The 15,947-nt window shown below is 45.6% G+C and overlaps 1 protein-coding gene across 3 annotated transcripts in view; it reads left to right on the top strand.

The window, feature by feature from the left end:
- The window catches only part of DHX36 (DEAH-box helicase 36), a 518,365-nt gene that overhangs the window by 25,741 nt on the left and 476,677 nt on the right, over nt 1-15,947 (top strand). For all 3 annotated transcript variants that reach the window (XM_029615334.1, XM_029615333.1, XM_029615335.1), the window contains exons 5-6: nt 11,388-11,558; nt 11,671-11,750. In XM_029615334.1, the coding sequence (XP_029471194.1) occupies nt 11,388-11,558; nt 11,671-11,750 (251 nt within the window). The remainder of the gene's footprint in view (nt 1-11,387; nt 11,559-11,670; nt 11,751-15,947) is intronic.

The following is a 15,947-nucleotide window of genomic DNA, read 5'->3' as shown; positions in this document are numbered from 1 at the left end:
ATAGTGCTCTGCTTCAACGGCAGGGGGGGGGAAATGAAAAAAGAGGATTTATATTCAGACAACAACCAACAATGACTGAATTGCACAGGCTGGGTAAACAAATAAGCATGGGAGTAGCATGCTTATTGAGGCAGTTACTACCCCTAACCAAACAAGCTAGATACTTCACTTAGATGCAGCTCCAGCACTGCTCTCTACGTTAATGGCGGAGGTGGAAGGGAATTGGAACCAAAAGCTTACTAAGGGCCAAAGAGTAACAGTTAAGTATGAGAAAAAAACAAGTATGAAAGCTTGCTAGGCAGACTGGATGGGCCGTTTGGTCGTCTTCTGCTGTCATTTCTATGTTTCTATGTATGTCTTGAACAACGGGCCTCTACGAGCCCTTACGAAAGAAGGCAAAGACATCAGCGTTGCCCAGAACTCCAGACTCTGAGATGGAGCAACCCATCCTACCGCCGCAAGCTCCACTAAGGGGTGCGTCACTTCAACCTGACATACCACCCCAAGACACATTAGCCTCGCAGCAATGTTGCAAATCTCATTGATTGTTTCGCAATTCTTGGTCACAGTAGTGACTCAAGGTGGATGTCTACCAGAAGCACCACAAGACGCTCCAACATCTCCACAGGACTGCCCCAGTCCAGGGCCTGCACCTGAACCTCCTTCTCCTCTCGGAGACCAGTCACCTCAGACATCATTACCAGGTTCTTCAACGGGATACTCTTCCGACATCCCCCCCCCCCCTTCCGGAGGAACCAGACCCTCCTCCAGAGGATCTGACATATTCTAAGTTCCTCGAAAGGGTGGGACAACAACTGAACATTGAAACCAAAAAGATTCCGAATCCAAGAGCAGATGTACTTGGCCTCCTAAAGATATTTGAGAGCCTGGCAGAGCCTACTGCTCTTTCATCACACGATGTACTGGATTCAGTCATGAAGAGAGCCTGGGAGACCCCCCCCATCAGGCCCTCCCACTTCCAGGAAGTCCGAACTTAAATTCAGAATGCGATAATCTTCTTATTATTCGCACGTACAATTAGCACATGCTTCAATAGTTGTTGAGTCGGATATGCAAAAAGCTCAAAAGTCTCACCTACATTCGAATACCCCTCTCGGGAGAGATTCAAAATACATCTCTCCCGAGAGGGAGAGCATACCAATCAGGAATGCTTAATGCTAAAATACAACAGAATCACTTTGTAATCGCCCAGTATCTCTTCGCGTGTTTACAATCATTGAAGCCGCGATTTCAGGAAGCATCTCCGGACCAGCAATTCCCTGCGGCACATAATACGTACGATGTACGAAGGTTTTGAGACATCTTCAAAATCCACAGCCAATGCCATCGTGGCTCGACGACTTGCATGGCTGTGAGCCATTGCCATCCGAGAGGATGTGCATGAAAAATTAGCAGACCTGCCCTGTCTAGCCGATAATCTGTTTGGGGACCAATTCTGGGAGACAGTAGCTCAATTAAAGGAACACAAACTGGCAGTTAAGTTTCTAACTTCTCCATCTGACCCTTCATCCTCCAGGTGGTATTTTCAGTCTTACCACAAACCATCATATCAACGCCGGCCCTTCAGACCTTATCCTTCACGGCCACCATACTACTCTACCTCTCGCCCTCAGTCTTCACAAACACAGGGGTCTAGACAGCGTCAGCATAATCCGAAGCAATCTCGGAAAAGGATCCAAATCCCCCGAAACCATCACACGGTTTTTAGGGAAGTCAAACCCACCGCTACCATTCCCGGTTGGGGGCAGATTGTCCCATTTCCTACCTGCACGGGAGGCCATCACAACCGACCTCTGGGTATTATGAATAATACAAGGAGGTTACTCTCTCAACTTCCAATCCATCCCCCCCACTCCACACCTAGTGCGTACATTTACCTGTGCACTACGATCAATTGCACCTGAAGATCAACAATGCGTCCGCGAACTGCCTGTACCGCAGTTTCACAAAGAATTCTATTCCCAATACTTCCTCATACCCAAGAAATCAGGAGGGTTACGTCCTGTCCTGGATCTCTGCGTGCTCAACAAATACTTGACGATGGAAAAATTCAAGATGACGTCCCTCAAACCCATTCTTCCCTTCATTCAACCCAGTGATTGGATGGGTTCCCTGGACCTCAAGGATGCTTATTCCCACATACCGATGCACCCTGCCTCCTGGCGGTACCTCTGCTTTATGGCCACTGGCCACCACTTTCAATACAATTTACTCCCATTTGGCCTCTCCTCTGCAACCAGAGTTTTCACCAAATGTCTAGCAGTAGCGGTGGCTCACCTTCAGTGACAAGGAATCCAAATATTTCCCTATCTGGACAATTGGCTACTAGTAGGACCCAGCCTGTCTCTCCTACAAGCCAATCTCATTACTACCATCAAATGCCTAGATGGCTTAGGCCTAATGATCAACTACGAAAAATTGAACCTGCAACCCACTCAAGCCTTTGCAGTTCATTGGGGCCCATATTGACACCTCAATGGACAGGACCTTCCTTCCCAAGGCCCGAGCAATCAACTTGACAACGCTCGCACGCACGACCTATGGCAGTCTAACACTGCCCTTCCTCGCCAAATTTTAACACTCCTGGGACATATGGCGACAGCTATCTATGTGGTTCCCCACGTGTCTACAATGGGGTCTAAAGACGCAATGGAATCAGTTCTCCAACTGTCTCTCTGCGCCCATCACCATCACAGCCAGCATGAAGCAGGACTTGGACTGGTGGTTGACACCAACAGCTCTCACAGTGGGAGCCCCACTGTGACCCCCCCTAGCCCATCATATCATACTCACCACAGACGCGTCCACCAAAAGATGGGGCGCTCATCTACTCCGCCTGCCAACTCAGGGCCTATGATCCACCTGGGAGCACAGCAAATCAATCTACTGGAACTGAGATCAATTTGAAATGCTCTCCGAGCCTTCGAGGCAACGAGGGGAAAACAGTCATGGTCCACAAAGACAATCAGCTGGCCATGTTCTACATAAACAAAGAGGGAGGGTCCGGTTCCTGGACCCTGTGCAAGGAAGCAATAAAAATCCTAGAATGGGCGAACTAAAAATTCATTACCCTGCAGGCCACCTACCTACCTGGCATCGACAACGCCAGGGCGGACAAACTGAGCAGAATATTTCATCCCCATGCATGGGAACTTCATCAGTATGTGGCACTCAAACTTTTTCAAACCTGGGGCTGGCCACACATCTACTCGGGCCGGATTTACACATTTCTACGTCCTAGGCCAAAGCACAATTCTGCGCTTCCTCCCCCTCAAAAGTTGTTATAATTTTCAATTTAATATGTAATAGTTTATTTTTGAAACATTTTTAAACTTGCGACGAGTGAACCCAGAAGCAAAATAAAAAAAAAATTTTCAGCCCCGCGGGACCCACATCACCCCGCAGAATTTCTTCTGTCCGACCCGGCCCGCTAAATGCAGACGTCTGCCTATATAACCCATACGAGGTTCGACGAATACTTCTTTGGTTAGTTCAAATTATTCATCTAGATTTATTTACTTATTTATTAAAGGCTTTTATATACCAACTTTCTTGATACAAATCAAATCAACTCGGTTTACATCGAACTAAGCAGTAACTATAACCAACCAATCAACAAGAGACAATTTGAAGGAGCATAAAGTTACATTATAACAAGGATGCCTTAACTGGGAGCAGGAAATAAGAAAGGGAGAATGAACATAAAGGACTATATACAAGAGAGTATGGGAGGGAGGCAAGGTGCCGCCCTCATGATAACTTGTAAGCGTGATTTAGCGTTTATTCATTTACATAATTGCTGGAACAATTCTAAGTCAGGCTGTTGGGCTAGTGGCGGGGAAGGCTCGGCAGAACAGCCATGTCTTTAGTTTCTTTTTAAAAGTTAGTAGACAAGTTTCCTGCCTGAGGTCCGGAGGCATGGCGTTCCAGATGGAGGGACCTGTGATAAGAGAAAGTCCGGTCTCTGATGTTTGAGTGGTGCACAACTTTGATAGGAGGAACATGTAAGGATCCCATGTAGGCATCCCTTAAGGGTCTGGACGTCGAGTGCAATTTGAGAGGGTGTAGCATATCAAGAGGGGTCTGATGGTGAATATATTTGTGGATAATTGTGAGTGATTTATGGAGAATCCTGAAGTTTACTGGGAGCCAGTGAAGATCTTTTAGAATGGGAGAGATATGCGCTCTCCGATTTGGTATTCGTCAAAATTCTCGCCGTTGCATTTTGGAGCAACTGGAGGGGTTTTATATTAGAAGCCGGGAGACCTTGCAAAATGGAATTGCAGTAATCGATCTTGGAAAACAGAATGGCTTGGAGGACAGATCTGAAATCATAATGGAATAGGAGCGGTTTGAGTTTTTTGAGTACTTGTAACTTGTAGAAGCACTCCTTTGTAGTGTGTTTTATAAATTGCTTATAAAACATATAAAACAAAAAATAGATGGCGTATTTGGTAACCCCCCCCCCCAAAAAAAAAAGTGAATAAAATTGACATAAAATGCAGAAGATTTACATCGATTCTCATCTATTATAGAATTTCATTGAAATGTTTTGCATTTTGTGTCAAACTTACTGTTCTGGATCCAAAGGAGGGAGCGCTAGGGGGCACTCCCCATTGCGGAACAAGTGGGGTGTACCCTTTCGGTGAGACGGAACCTCATCTGGGAGAGACTGGAAGTGAAGATGAGAAGATAAGACATGGCGAGCAAGGTCCCTCAGGCACCCTACACAGCCCGTAGACTGGTCACGGGCCACACTGTCCTCTACGCGCCCTACACAGCTGGACGGCTGGTCGTGGACCATGAGAGGAGCGGGCAAGCTCTGGACACAGACACAGGTCAGGAATGAAGTAACCCCTCGGATCCTCTGGAGTCAATAAGAACAGTCTTAGAATTAAAACATGGAACTCTGAACCCGGAACTCGGACTTTAAAAATAAGGAACCTCCGGAGGCACGGGCTACTCAGGACTCTGACATCAGGAGATCTCAGGAACGAAGATGCTGGGCAGGAGCAGGACGCAGAGAAGTCCAAAGGAGGAGAAACTCCCAGGAGGACTGGCTCCTTGCCAAGGCAAAGAAGAAATGAGCGAGAAGCCTTTTTATAGGGCTGGACTAGTAGACGCGGCTTCGCCCCTTAGGGGAAGTATGCAGGACCCTGAACAGAGGCGTCCTGCCGCTGAGGAGAGCAGGAGCTGAGGTGGGCCTCAGGACAGGCCCCGACGCTGGAGGCGGCATCTGAGCCGCGGGGAGGCCGCTGGAGGCGGCGCCTTGCCGCGGCGAGACCGGGGGTGAAGGCCCCTCCAGGCTGCGGAGCGGCGGTGACATCGGCGGCTCCAGGCCGCGAAGAAGGAGCTGAAGTCTGCAGCTCCTGCCGCGGTGAAGAGGAATCTGGTGGCAGCAAGATGGCGGCCTCCTGCCCACGAGAAGAAGGGGGTCGGTTGGCAGTGGCCCGCGAGCAGGAGCGCAACACTTACATTACACCACATTAAATGATGCTGCATAAACAAGCCATAAGTTGTGTATGTTTCATGTTTTGTAATAAAAAATCTCAGCCCCCTTATAATTTGGCGAACACCCCAGTCAACTTTTTCTGCTTATGGCTTTAAGCCCTGAGTTAACAAAACAGTATATAAAAGTAGTAACGATATATTTTACGTACCTATCATCAGTAGATATGTAGAAGACAAGCGATATGAGCGTAATGAATCACTTGGAATCATTATTGTAACGCCAAATCTGGAATTTTCCTTTAACACGTGGTTTACGCTGAGTGTGTGAGAGAGAAATAGCAAATGCTGTTTGCCTGTGACTGAGCAAGACAGCGCAAACTGTAGAGATGGGCAACGTAAATGTACTGCTAAACTTATTTAAAGTATATGGATGTAAATTTAAAAAACAGCATTTTATATGGCCTTTTCAAAATAATACTGAAAAATTTGTAAATGTTTGATTGTTATTCCTGCTGTATATATGCCCGCCTGACTGCTGCACCCTAGGCCAAGGCCTAGGTTGGCCTTATGGGAAATCTGACCCTGCATTGACCTCTTCGCTACGGAGCGCAACTGCAAGGTTCAGACTTTCTGCTCTGTATATCCAAGCTCCCTGAGACTAGCACAGGACATACTTCTCATAGACTGGACTGACGGTCTGCTGTATGCCTTTCCCCCAATACTACTGATACCTCGCATGATCCACAAGTGTATCACAGACAGTGCAGATCTCATTCTAATCACTCCAGCGTGGCCCAGACTGCCATGGTACTACCTGATTCGACTATCTGTAGACTGACCAATTCCCCTGGGAAGCAACCCTCACCTCCTCACCCAAGAAAGAGGCTCCCTCCTGCATCCACTCCATTCCTCTCTGAATCTCACAGCGTGGAGATTAAAAAGCTGGTAATCCAAAGCCTAGACCTGTCACCTCATCTCCAAGATATTCAGATCCCTTCTAGAAAGCCCTCCACGAGAATAAATTAGACGGAAATGGGCACGGTTTGCCTCTTGGTCCTCGGACAGCGGAATAGATCCACTCACCTGTACTCCAGAACGACTATTGCCATACCTTCATTTTCTCTACCAAAAAGGGCTAGCCTGAGAGTCCACCTAAGTGCCAAAGCAGCGTATTCCTCTCTGCACAATGACACACCGATATCCTCTCACCCCCTCATTTCAAGATTTATGAAAGGTGTGCTATGTCTACGCCCACCGATCCAGAAGCCCCCTGTACCTTGGGATATGAATATTGTGCTAGAACAACTCATGTTACCACCCTTCGAGCCTATGGATACTTGTCATCCCAGATTTCTTTCCTGGAAAGTACTCTTTCTAGTAGTACTTACCTCTGCGAGACGTGTCAGTGAGTTACAATCCCTGGTACACTATTCTCCATATCTGGAATTCTATCATGACAAGGTCACGTTACGTACGCATCCCACATTCCTCCCTAAGGTGGTTTCATCTTTCCACCTCAACCAGTCTTTCACTCTTCCAACCTTCTGCCCTAAGTCTCATAGCAATGCCGCAGAACTTAGACTACACACACTGGATTGTAAGCGGGCACTCGCTTACTATGAACAAAGCACAGCCTCCAATAACAGAGTATCGCAGCAATTCATCTCTTTTAACTCTAATGCTCCAGGACTAATTGTTTCCAAGAGAACCCTGTCAACTTGGATCCCAAACTGCATATGATTCTGCTACCAGAAATGCTCAGAGTCCTTAGCATCATCACCTAATGCACACCAGGTCCGTGCTATGGCGGCTTCTATAGCCCACCTGCATGACGTGCCCATTCTTGACATTTGTAAGGCTGAAACCTGGTCCTCGCTACATACATTCACCACCTACTACTGCTTGGACAAGCTCACAGCAGCCGATGCTAACATGGGCACAAAGATTCTCGAAATGGGCACTTCCTAATGGAAAGAACCAAACAAGGAACTGTCCGCATGCTTTCTCCACTGTCTTGAATGCATAATGAAACTCATCACAGACATGATCAAAAACGTGTCGCTCAAGCCACCAGCTGGGGGACTCCCAGATAGCATGGCTAATTCATGCTGCTTATCTACGGGAAAAGAGCAAGTTTGCTTTCCGTAAACGGTATTTTCCATAGATAGATGAATTAGCATGCTGACCCTCCCGCCTCCCCAGACAGTTCTTGCTACTTTTTCATCTGCTTAGTCACGGACTGAGGAGACAAAGGGAAGCGGGAGAGGTTCCAAGCAGGCACACACTACACCAAGACTCAGATCTTTACTTTGAGATCTCCACCACCTACAGGACAGATGACATCCCAGACAGCATGGCTAATTCATCTGCTATCTACAGAAACACCGTTTACGGTAAGCAAACTTGCTCTTCTGGACTGGTCCTGTGATTCCTCTATGCAACGGTCTCTCCATCTTTTGGATATGCGACGCGCCCTGTTGTGTTATTTGAAGGTCACCAGCGCCTTCCGTCGATCAGATCATCTTTTTGTGCTATTCAGGGGACCCAAAAAGGGAGAGAAAGTGTCTAAAGCTTCCTTAACTCGCTGGTTGAAAGAAATGATTTGCTCGGCCTATGTTTCTAAGGACTGCACAGTACCGGTGGGACATAAGGCTCATTCCACTCGCTCTCAGGCAGCATCATGGGCTGTGTCATCTGGTGTCTCCTCAGGAGATATGTTGGGCCGTGGTTTGGTCCTCGCTCCACGCTTTCACCAAGCATTACTGTTTGGATGTGCACGCTCCAGGGATGACTCCTTTTGGTGAGAGTGTGCTGAGAGCGGGTCTTTCGGGTTCCTAGGGGGGTTTGGTACATCCCACTTGTCTGGACTGATCTGGGTATGTTTATGAAAGAAAAATTGGTTCTTAGCTGCTAATCTTCATTCCTGTAATACCACAGATCAGTCCAGAGGCCCACCCTTGGGATCTCTGCCGAAAGACTGCTTGTTCTGCTGCTGGGCCTTTAGACTCATACGAAGGAAGTAAAAAATGAAATTTCTGATCTATTAGTTAAAATTTGCAACCTATCATTAAAATCATCCATTGTACCTGAAGACTGGAGGGTGGCCAATGTAACCCCAAAATTTAAAAAAGGCTCCAGGGGCGAACCGGGTAACTATAGACCAGTGAGCCTGACTTCAGTGCCTGGAAAAATAGTGGAAACTATTCTTAAGATCAAAATCGTAGAGCATATAGAAAGACATGGTTTAATGGAACACAGTCAACATGGATTTTTTGAAGGGGTTAATAAACATGTGGATAAAGGTGAACCAGTAGATGTAGTGTATTTGGATTTTCAGAAGGTGTTTGATAAAGACCCTCATGACAGGCTTCTAAAAAAACTAAAAAGTCATGGGATAGGAGGCGATGTCCTTTTGTGGATTACAAACTGGTTAAAAGACAGGAAACAGAGTAGGATTAAATGGTCAATTTTCTCAGTGGAAAAAGGTAAACAGTGGAGTGCCTGAGGGACCTATACTTGGACCAGTGCTTTTCAATATATATCTAACTAGATAAACGACGCTTGACCGACGTGCCGCAAATGCGCAGTAGAGAGCAGCTCTACTGCGCATGTGCGGGCGAGCACGTCTGTCTTAGGTAGCGTAAAAAAAAACAAAAACATGGCGGCGGTACCGGCAGCGGGCGGCGGCGGCGGGAGGCGAGAGAGAGAGGGAGGGAGGGACTGAGTGAGGGGGAGGGAGGGAGGAGTGGGTGAGTGTGTGGGAGAGAGGTAGGGGATGGGGAAGAGTGAGGGGAGAGTGAGAATGAGGGAGAGGTGAGAGTCAGGGATGTGAGTAAGTGGAAGGGGGAGAGGGAGAATGAGGGAGAGGTGAGAGACAGGGCCGCGGCGGCGAAGACAGGCGGCAGCAGTGAGGGAGGAGAGAGAGAGGGAGGGACTGAGTGAGAGGGGAGGAGAGAGAGGGAGTGGGACTGAGAGGGAGGGAGGGAGGGGAGAGGGAGGGAGGGAGGGAGTGGGACTGAGAGGGAGGGAGGGAGGGAGTGGGGATGAGTGGAGAGGGAGGGAGGGAGTGGGACTGAGTGGGAGGGAGGGAGGGACTGAGTGAGAGGGGGGAGGAGGGAGTGGGACTGAGTGGGAGGGAGGGAGGGGGACTGAGTGAGGGGGGGAGGAGTGGGACTGAGTGAGAGGGGAGGGGGGGAGGGGACTGAGTGAGGGAGAGGGGGACTGGAGTGAGGGGGGAGGGAGGAGTGGGACTGAGTGGGGGGGAGGGAGGGAGTGGGACAGGGAGAGGAGGGAGGGAGTGGGACTGAGGGAGAGGAGGGAGGGAGTGGGACTGAGTGTGAGTGGGAGGGAGAGAGGGGGGAGGGAGTGAGTGAGACTGAGTGGGAGGGAGGGACTGAGTGAGAGGAGAGGGAGGGTGGGGAGGAGTGGGTGAGTGTGAAGGGAGGGAGGTAGGGGATGTAGCCCGTTTTAACAGGCTTAATGGCTTGTATATATATAAATGATCTGGAAAGGAATACAATGAGTGAGGTTATCAAATTTGTGGATGACACAAAATTATTCAGAGTAGTTAAATCACAAGCAGATTGTAATACATTAATGGAGGACCTTGCAAGACTGCCAAATGGCAGATGAAATTTAATGTGGACAAGTGCAAGGTGTTGCATATAGGGAAAAATAACCCTTGCTGTAGTTACACGGCGTTAGGTTCCATATTAGGAGCTACCACCCAGGAAAAAGATCTAGGCATCATAGTGGATAATACTTTAAAATCGTCGGCTCAGTGTGCTGCAGCAGTCAAAAAAAGCAAACAGAATGTTAGGAATTATTAGGAAGGGAATGGTGAATAAAACAGAAAATGTCATAATGCCTCTATATCACTCCATGGTGAAGACCGCACCTTGAATACTGTGTACAATTCTGGTCACTGCATCTCAAAAAAGATATAGTTGTGATGGAGACGGTACAGAGAAGGGAAACCAAAATGATAAAGGGGATGGAACATCTCTCCTATGAAGAAAGGTTGAAGAGGTTAGGGCTGCTCAGCTTGGAGAAGAGACTGCTGAGGGGGGATATGATAGAGGTCTTTAAGATCATGAGAGGTCTTGAACGAGTAGATGTGAATCGGCTATTTACACTTTCGAATAATAGAAGGACTAGGGGGCATTCCATGAAGTTAGCAAGTAGCACATTTAAGACTAATTGGAGAAAATTCTTTTTCATTCAACGCACAATAAAGCTCAGGAATTTGTTGCCAGAGGATGTTGTTAGGGCAGTTAGTGTAGCTGGGTTCAAAAAAGGTTTGGATAAGTTCTTGGAGGAGAAGTCTATTAACGGCTATTAATTGCATCAGTAGCATGGGATCTTCTTAGTGTTTGGGTAATTGCCAGGTTCTTGTGACCTGGTTTGGCCTCTGTTGGAAACAGGATGCTGGGCTTCATGGACCCTTGGTCTGACCCAGCATGGCAATTTCTTATGTTCTTATGAAGATGTTTTTCATATCCATGAATTTGTTTCAATGTTCTGGAGCTTCTCTATTGACTGTGGCTGGTGCTTATCCAGTTTGCCCTATTGTTAAATTATCTTGGCTTGGGTACAGGTCAATACTGAGGGACTGCAGGTGGCACAGTCAGATATGTAGCAGTGCCCAAATTTTTGTCCTCTGCCTCCAGCTGCTGGTAAGGATGAATAAACCCACTTGTCTGGACTGATCTGTGGTATTACAGGAACAAAATTAGCAGGTAAGAACCAATTTTCCTTTCTGCTTTATAATTCTAAGCCATCTTGACCAAAACGTCATCCTCCCATTCTTCCATGATGATTTTGTAGCTGACAAGCAGTGTTTTATTTAGTAGCATAGAGCAGTTTCCAGTACTTCCAAGTTGGTGCTAATAAACTTTATATTCTTGCTTTAATAGGAACTAGTAAATTTGATAAATAAAAATCAAGTAGTTGTCATAAGTGGCGAGACTGGTTGTGGGAAGACTACACAAGTTACTCAGTTCATTTTGGATGATTATATTGGAAGGGGAGAAGGTTCTGCCTGCCGTATAGTGTGTACTCAACCAAGGAGGATCAGTGCTATTTCAGTAAGTCTTGTTTAAGGTTTTACAGTGCTTTCCTTCATTACTTATGACCTGCATGGTATTGTCATGGAAATATGCTATTAATCTTAATGCAATTATTTTTTTTGGTACCAAGGTAGCAGAGCGAGTAGCAGCAGAAAGGGGAGAAGTCTGTGGCAATGGAAACAGCACAGGATACCAAATCCGTCTGGAGAGGTTAGTAGTAGTTATTTTATGTTCCATTTATAAATGGGGATTATTCACAAAAATATTTTAGGGAGGCAAACTGCATCTGAGTAAAATTCTGCAACTTTAGGGCACGATGTGCTAAAGAATTTTTCCCCAGCTTGAGGAGAATTTTTGGAACTTTCTGGGTAAACACTAATTTGCATAAAAAGCTGGTTTCAAAATTGCTTCTCTTCCCCAGAACTAGTGTGGGTAAAAGTCTTGGGAGTGGAAGATCAGTTTATTAAGTCGGGCAAGGAAAATACCCGAGGTGATTTCATTTTGTACTTAAGCACCTTGGTTCAAAGCAGGCACAAAGTTCATGCATTCTCCTGTCAGCCCAAATTTTCAGCGGGAAATTTGCCTTTGAAAAATAGCTTATAGACTAGCAGGGGCCAGCATATCCTGTGGCCAGTTTAAAAACTGCCCCCTTTATTTCTATAGGAAAAAAGTTTAATACATCTGACTCTTACCCCTAGATTCATCATTCCACTGTAAGACTGATTCTTAGAGTGAGAATTTAATTTAGTGTCTCAATGCCTTTTCACCCTGATAGTGGTAGTTTTAGTGGTACATCTGTCCATGTGGAAATGGACTGAAATCATCAGCTAATTTCATATAAACCATCAAACAGCTTTCAGATGGTAATGTTTCACAGTGACCATATCTGAATTAGCAAACTAAATGTGAAAGATGGGATCATTATGGCAATTCACTAATGCCTCAATTCTCCCTGTCTAGCTTGGTGATCATGTGACTACCTACTGTTAAAAACTGGTGAACAGTCAGTCTTTTTGATTAACACTGGTTTTCTGCCACACTGCTAGTGAAACCTGCTTGTTATATTGTTAACTGCTGATGAAAGCTAGAGCCTAAATAAGGTTTTATGATGGTTGTTGCAGACCTTCTGTCATACTGTTTACAGTAGCATTTATCCTGAAAAATATAATGTAAAATACATTTACCTGTACTTTCTAGCTGGACATATTCCTCTTCTGTACTGTTGCCTGCATGCTTGCTCCAATCAGGAAGAAAATCTGTTTGTGTGGGGGTCCCCTGATAGGTCTAGCAAAGTGGTCAACAAACCACTTGACAAGCAATCTAGAATTCTCTGAATACAAGCAGTTCCTGTAGTCAATCAAGTGGGCTACATGACTACATAAGAACATAAGAAAAATGACTGTGCTTATCAATTCTACAGGCAGTCTGCCAGAAGCCTTTCTGTGCTAATGTGCAGTAGTCTCCATACTGCTATGTTCCCATATCTCTCCCTACCTGATTCCTTTATTGTCCACTTAAATCATCAGTGTCTTCCTATGTTGCGGACCCAAAATCTTTTGAAGAAGAATTCTCTTTTCTCTGTCTAGATTCCCCATGTGCCTTTTTTTTTTTTTTTTTGCTAGCAGGCTCCTTGGCCAAATGTGTTTGAAATTTTTTGAACTTTCTGAGGAGGAAGACTTCTATTTAATTTTATCTCATTGATTTTCAGGTTTAATTAATTTCACATTTTGCCTTTTGTGACCGGTCACTTCAAAGCAAGTTTTCAAAAATTAGGCAACAAAATTGTCCTTGTCAAAAAATGAGGATTTTAATATTCTGTTTAAGGTTCCATCCTCCTGTAAGGAGACTTTCAATTGGGCCATCTGTCATGGGATGACTCAAGGAGCCATGTTACCTGGAAGGAAAGGACAACATCCTGGTAAACACTTGATTGGCATTTGAAACATCAAATGTGATCCTTGGATCAGGATGTATTAACATCTTCGTTGAGTAGGACATGCCAGATGTAGACATGTATCTTGCCAAATTGGCACTGAAAACTTTTAGAAATTCTGGGGTGATTTTGGGTATGAGGTGATTGGGTCAGGGGCGGATTGGCCTATTGGGGGATCGGGCTTCCCCCAGTGGGCTGATCTAGCTGGTCACGTGGTCTCGACCGCGTGGCTCTTCCTCAGCCCAGCCTCAGCGCCTCCCAGCCAGCCCCCGCCGGAGACCAAGCCAGTGGGGGCCGAAGAAATAAAAATAGAGGCCGGCAGAGGCCAAAGAAAAGAAGATCAGCCAGCCCCCCGCGGGAGACCAAGCCGGCAGGGGCCGAAGAAATGAAGATGGGAGCCTCCCAGCCAGCCCCCGCCGGAGACCAAGCCGGCAGGGGCCGAATAAATTAAAATTGAGGCAGGCAGGGCCCGAAGAAGTGAACACCAGTGATGTTAACCGCCACCGGAGACCTGCTGTTCAGCTGGGGGCCTTAGATCGGAAGGGTGCTTCTGTGTGTATGTGAGAAAGGAACGGTGCTTTTGTGTGTGTGTGCGTGTATATGTTTGTTTGTTTATTTATTTATTGCTTTTATATACCGACATTCGATCGAGATATCACATCGGTTTACATATAACTAAAACAAATAAGACATGACCTGCTTATTTACATTATAACATAACTGTTTGTAACATGGTAACAGGAAGGAACGAACAAATGACTATACATGATATTTGAAGAGAACGAACAATTGACTGAACATATGGCTAACTAAGTAGCACGATCTACTTATTTACAATGTTAGAAGGTAACTGCTAACGACGAGGAAAGAGATATTTACAGGAGAGTTCTAAAAGTGCACTGCGGAGATGCTGTAAAGGATACTATCTAAGGGATTCTTTGGAAAAAAGATGTGTGGAGATTCTGGAGGAGGGGAGGGTGAGAGGAGAGGATGTGGGTAAGAGGGAGGAGGGTGAGGCAGGGGGAGGGGAGGGGTTGTGAGTGGCTGTAGAGGGGAAGTAGTTTTCAGGGAGGGTTGTGTGGTGAGTTAAGTATCTGGTGGGAAGGCTTTTCTGAAGAGCCGGGTTTTGAGTTGTTTTTTGAATACTTGAGTGGAGGGTTCATTTCTGAGGGGGGGTGGGAGCGTGTTCCAGAGTGCGGGGCCTGCCACAGATATGGCACGTTTGCGGTTTGCTGTTTTAGAGTTTGGGACAGCTAGGAGTCCGGTGTTTGAGGACCTGAGGTTTCTATGTGTGGAATGAGGGAGTATGGCATTGTTTAACCAATTCATATCATTGTTGTTTATCTTCTTATGGATGATGGTGAGGGTTTTGTACTGAATTCTTTGGTTGATGGGAAGCCAGTGAAGCTCTTTTAGTGTGGGAGTGATGTGGTTGCATTTTTTTATGTTTGTTATTGACCTTGCGGCGGCGTTTTGTAGTAGTTGAAGGGGTCTGATGGTGGCTTCAGAGAGTCCGAGAAGTATTGTGTTGCAATAGTCAATTTTCGAGAAGATTATGCTTCTCGAAAATTGATTATGTGAGAAAGGAACGGTGCTTGTGTGTGTGTGTATGTGAAAAAGGAACGGTGCTTGTGTGTGTGTGTATGTGAAAAAGGAACGGTGCTTGTGGGTGTGTGTAAATGTGAGAAAGGAACGGTGCTTCTGGGTGTGTGTAAATGTGAGAAAGGAACGGTGCTTCTGTGTGTGTGTGTTATGTTTGTGAGAAAGGAATCTGCCAGTTTAAAAAAAAAAAATGAAATGTGATAATACATATACCTCAACTTTTGTGCTGGTAGCGCAACTTTTGAAAAGTTGGATGAAAGATGAAATGACTGAATTTTAAGCATTCCTCTTCTGGAAAATAAAATTTAGCAAAGTGGGTAGAGACAAATACTAAAGCAAAAAAAAATTAAACTATTTAAAATGTTCATCTCAGCAAAATCACAAATTTAAGATACTGATGCCAGGTGGGGTTTGGGTTTGTTTTTTTAAGCATAATTTAAGCATGAAGACTAGAATAGTTCCAATCTGAAATGGTTTTGCTATTTTTTTTAAGCCTTTAGAAAATGTATATTTTTAAATAAGACTAGAATCTTCCCATTTAAAAGGAAAGTTGACTAAGGATGTCTTTCGGTTCCATATCTCCCACATGAATAATCATATGACTGATAGTTTGAAGAAAGACACTTGCTTTATTGCCTGAAAGCGTAAAACAAGAGAAGCTGTACGGTGTGGGTGGCTGTCCCTTGGGAGGACAGAACCTGAAGGAAGGGTGTTATTTCCCCTTCTGATAGGAATGTGGTTTTCTTATTTAATGGTTGGGATCATCACTTTCACTTTTAGTAAAAGTGAAAAATGCTGCAAGTCTGAAAGCAAGGTGCTTCTGTGAGAGTGTAATGTGTATGTGAGACAGGGAGAGTGCTTCTGTGTGTCAA

This window comes from Rhinatrema bivittatum, chromosome 9, assembly GCF_901001135.1.
Source record: "Rhinatrema bivittatum chromosome 9, aRhiBiv1.1, whole genome shotgun sequence".
Lineage (NCBI taxonomy): Eukaryota > Metazoa > Chordata > Amphibia > Gymnophiona > Rhinatrematidae > Rhinatrema > Rhinatrema bivittatum.
This window is presented reverse-complemented; position numbering and strand designations above follow the sequence as displayed.